This window comes from Acanthisitta chloris, unplaced genomic scaffold, assembly GCF_000695815.1.
Source record: "Acanthisitta chloris isolate BGI_N310 unplaced genomic scaffold, ASM69581v1 scaffold6026, whole genome shotgun sequence".
Lineage (NCBI taxonomy): Eukaryota > Metazoa > Chordata > Aves > Passeriformes > Acanthisittidae > Acanthisitta > Acanthisitta chloris.
The window spans coordinates 401-5,048 of record NW_008677512.1 but is presented as its reverse complement, the minus strand read 5'-3'; the positions used below and the strand labels follow the sequence as shown (position 1 = coordinate 5,048).

Genomic DNA, 4,648 nt, shown 5'->3' with positions numbered 1-4,648 from the left:
AGCTGCCGGATACCTGGGAGGGGAGAGGTGTGCTCAGGACTGCACTCCCTGGTCCCTGGGCTCCCCACACTAGGGGACCTTGGCGGTGCAGAGCTTGGCCCCCCTAAAACTCACTGATGTGGTCCAGCGTGCCGGTGCAGAAGCGCCCGTAGAACTTCTTGGCGCCCAGCGCCCGCTTTTTGCAGGACGTTGTTGCGGGAGAAGGAGTCTCTCTTCTCCAGCAGCACCACGCGGGCGCCCAGCAGTGCCAGCTCGATGGCTGCCCGCAGCCCGCAGGGGCCAGCCCCCACCACCAGGCACTGCCACGGGACAGGGTGTGCGGCGTCAAGGGGGAGCCCCCAGGGAGCTCAGCACCCCCACAGGCAGCATCTCCCTCCTCCCTGGGTCAGGATCTGGCCCTCCCCACTATTACTCTTTTTCCACAGTCTGTAAGTGCTGCTTCTCCCTGCAAACTGGGGTTTCCTCGCCGCTCCGTGAACCTTGCCTTCACCCAGAGCAGTGTCAGCAATGAAAGCGTTGGGTGAGATAAGGCTGCAGGTCTGCTGCAGCTCGGACAGGGATTTAGTCTCCTGCCTGCCTCTGCACACGGCTGGAGGACAACAGGGCATAGCACTGGGGACAAAAGCCATCAGCTGTGGGACAGGAGAACAGAAATAGGGTCCCCCAGCCCCAGGGGGACATCCTGTCTTGGCACGCCTAGAATGGGCTGTCCTGTCCTGTCCTGTCTTCTAGGAAGGGTTTGACAAGTCCCTCCGGCATTTGGAAGCCCCTCCATGGAATGTCCCTAGTGAGGAGCAGCCAGGAGAAGGAAGGATGCTGCTGGCTGGGTGGTATCACGTCATGGGGAGCAGAAGAGTGCTAATTAACATCCTGTCCCATTAAACCCCATCAACCTCCCATCTGGCACATCCCACATCCTCCTGAGGTGAGAGCCATAGTACCCCAAGGGATGCTCTCACCCCAGGACAAGGGCACAGGGCAGGGAGGAACCCAAACCTCTCACCCCAAGTCCCTGATACCTTGGTGCTGGCACAGGCTGTGCCCTGGTCATAGTCCCTGTGTCCAGCTTTCTTGTCCAGCTTGCTCCAGAGGGCCTTGGCACTCCAGTAGTTGAGAGCAGCCTTGAGGCCATGGTAGAGCTGCAGCCCACTGCCCTGCAGACACAGCTGCTGGCACAGCTCCTCGAAGCAGCCCAGGACCTCCCGGCACTCCCCGGCACGCAGGAACCTCTCAAAGATGGCATGGGCTGGGTTGCCCGGTTCGTCAGCTGGCACGCTCATCCCACGTCACCCAGCAGCCTGCTCAGGGACAGCAGAGATCAGCTGGGAGGGACCACCAGTTCAGAAGATTCCTTCAGGTCCTATCACCAGCATCTGCAGGAAAACCCAGCTCTGGGCCCTGACGCCTTAGCCATTAGGCCACCTGATCACTGAGTCTCAGCTGTGACCCATCTTGATTCCCACCTGTGACCCATCACCACCTTGTCCACTGAGTCCAGTCTCTCACAGCCAGCTGGAGAGATGTTCCAGTGCCCAACCACCTTCTGGGTGAGGAACCATTTTCTCCTGTCCAGCCGAAACCTGCCCTGAGGCAACTTCAGACAATTCCCTCGGTCCTTCTCCAACATGTGCAGCATGACACCACATGTGACTCAAACCCACAACCCCAACTCCGGGTGCTGATGCCTTAGCCATTAGGCCACTGGGTCACCCAATCACTGACGCTAACCTGTGACCCATTTTGAACTCCACCTGTGACCCATCACCACCCTGTCAACTAGCTCCAGTCTCTCACAGCCACCTTGGCCCCCAGTGGCAACTGCCATCCACGTCCTGAACCCACTGATACCAGACCTGGTGTCTCAGTGCCAGGTTTCCCAGCTGTGGGTGCCGTTGGGTGAAGGCACTACCAAAACTGGGGCCCTTTCTTGCAGCAGATGGCAGAACCTCCTCCAGATGCTGCACCCAGAGAGCCACAGTGTCACCCGGCCACGGTGACGTCAGGGGAGGGAACGGGGAGGGCTGCGGTGGCAGTAAATGGCTTCTTCTGTACAGCAGGTACCTGAAGCTGTCAAGAGCAAGCTGTTTTGGAGCAAAGATACTGCTTCCTTCCTCTTCACCCTTGGCCTTGCTGGAGGGGATGGGAAGGGGCTCCTGGCTATAGGAAGCAACCGCAGCTGCCCCGAAAACCAGCAAGACCAGCCCTGGGGCTGAAGGGAGCAGGACTAGATCCATCCTGCCAGCCTGGCTTCTGCAACTGGAGCAGGGCAACTTTCTCCCCCACCTCCACCTCTGCCACTCCCGGAGCAGGCGGAAGCAGATTAGCACAGAGGAAGCACCGGTGGGGAAACTAAAAAAAGTCAAAACACCCATATGAATAGCCCTGTCATGCCAAGGAACCTGCAAGAGGAGCAGTACAGCACATTCCCCAGGGCACCCCGAAACCCCCTGCCCCTGGCTTCTCCCAGGGCATCAGCACCTCCTGCATCTGACTCCCACTCCTGGCACCATACCCCCAGAACCAGCCTGTGCCACCCTCTGTCTTGCCAGCCCAAGCATGAAGCACAAAGCTTTGCCCTTTCCAGCCACTGTCACCAAATCCCAGGGCTGTGAAAGGTTCCCCCAGCCCAGCAAAGCAGCCGGCGGAGACACGGCGCATGCCAAGGAGGATCTGGTGGAAAGGCTCAGGAAGACAGAACATTCCTACCTCTGAACCACTGCTCTTTGCCCTCTCGCTGATGCGCGTGGCAGCACCCTGAAGGTGGCAGTCACCCTGACAACAGGACACCAGAGGGAGAAGGATGGTGTCTGAGCCAAGCTGCTCTTGGTGGAGGGAAGGAGTTGTTTAAGCCTGGGGTTAAATTTGCGCTGGAAAGACCCAATTCTAGCTGGGTTTCAAGAACAGAAGACACGTTCTGGTGTCAGGAGTTTCCTGACACCAGAACATGCTTTGCAAAGCAGTTCTGCAGGTCACCTTCCCTCCCTGCATCACAGTCAAGAAATCCTGTCATTTTAACCCCCTCCTTCCTGGGCAGACATAGGATAAGCCATCCAGCTGGGTACAGCAGGAGCTGGCACCCGCCAGTCCCCGAAGTGGCAGCGTGGTGACAGAGGGCAGGACCTGTGCAATTGTGGCAGGGCTGGGAGACCTGGGGACAGGTTTCCTCTCTTCCCCCGAGTGCTGCTGGCAGGACAGAATGAGCCTGGAGAAACTGAGGCAGCACTGCTGACCTCACTGGAGAGCACAGGCGTTCTATCCCACCAGCCACCCGTCCTCCTGCCACAGAGGCTGCCCAAGCAGTGCTGGCTGGCCAGGTGCCAGTGCAGATGGGTTTCCCCCGGGGGAGCTCATGTTATTGCACTGGTGCCTGCCAACGTCACCACACAGCAGCTCCAAAGTGATGGGGCAAAGGCAGCTGCCTGGGCTGGGAGCATTTACACCAGCCTCAGCAGCCCCTGGCTCTGAAAAAAGCCCATCTGAAGGCCTCAGTTCCTACTGGACATGATGATGCAGGGAGCATGCTGCCTGGGAAAGCTTTCCAGCCCCTAGGCTTTGGCAGGGAGGCTCAGAGGAGGCAGAACAACAATCCTTGTGTTACACCATGTTTCCTACGGAAACAATGACCATGCCAGCACTTTGGCACACTCAAACCCCCTCAATAATTGCAAGCAAGGACAGAAAGACCCGAGGAAACTCCGTTTCTGCAGGTTTGATGCACGGTTTGATGCTTTCAGTTCACAAAGGCCAGTGACAGCAGAGGAGGGCACAGTGCTGAGCCACACTGCTGCTGCCTCTGCCACTGCTCTCCCCATCAATGCCTTTTGCATTTTTCCCTTAACACCGCTCCTGCAAGCAGGAGGGAGGAGCAGGGAGTTGCAGCTAGCCCTGACTCAGCTCATGTCAGCTCTGGTTGGGGTGGCTGCAGACATGCCTATAGGGACATCACCTGGGCCTGGCACACGTGAAAGCCATTCCAGCAAAAGGCCAGTGGGCAGGACAGAGGGTGTCTTGTCACCACCCAACAGCTTGGCCAAACCCATTGCTTTTGACTGCTGGCTGAGTTGGGATGGTGTCAGGAAGGGATGAAGGCACTGGATGCTCTTACCAGCATTACTGTGTTCAGGAGAAATAGGTGTGGTCCTGGGCAGGGAGACCACCCTGCCCAACCCCGTGGAAACCTGCCTTGATTTGGGTGGGGTTTAATCTTTGGAGGGAAGGGGAAATCCTTGTTGTCTCCTCTGGTTTGAGGCAGGGATGTGGGTGCATGGGCACACCCCAGCTGAGCCCTCCCTTTGCAAGGCCCCAACACGGAGCTGTGGGGAGAAGGAGAGGGGACCATCTTGCCACCAGCACGGCCCAGGGAAGGGGCTGACAGCTGCAGGGACAGGATGTCATGGTGGAGCAGGGCCCCTTTCAGGGGTGCGCAACTCCCCCCCAGAGAGCTCATGCCAAAATCCTCCCGCGGAGGGGCAGGACCCAGCCTTGTCTCCTGTGCTGCCAGCAGCAGAAGCGGGCACTTCTCCAGGACATTTTCACATTGCCCTTCACAGGGGATCCACAAGCCACAGCCTGGCCACATCCCAGGGAGCCCTGGGCAGGGACAACAAATGGGAAGGAGCAAACCTGGCTCCCCTATTTTTGCTGCTCA

The 4,648-nt window shown here is 58.5% G+C and overlaps 1 protein-coding gene across 1 annotated transcript in view; it reads right to left on the bottom strand.

Annotated features, from left to right (window-relative positions):
- Window positions 1-1,280, bottom strand: part of MICAL1 (microtubule associated monooxygenase, calponin and LIM domain containing 1) — a 7,660-nt gene extending 6,380 nt beyond the window's left edge. Inside the window, 4 exon segments of the mRNA XM_009076524.1 lie at window positions 1-13; window positions 115-179; window positions 181-299; window positions 1,020-1,280. The exon segment at window positions 1-13 is cut by the window's left edge and continues 1 nt beyond it. Coding sequence (XP_009074772.1) covers window positions 1-13; window positions 115-179; window positions 181-299; window positions 1,020-1,280 — 458 coding nt within the window.
- Between the last annotated feature and the right edge of the window lie 3,368 nt (window positions 1,281-4,648).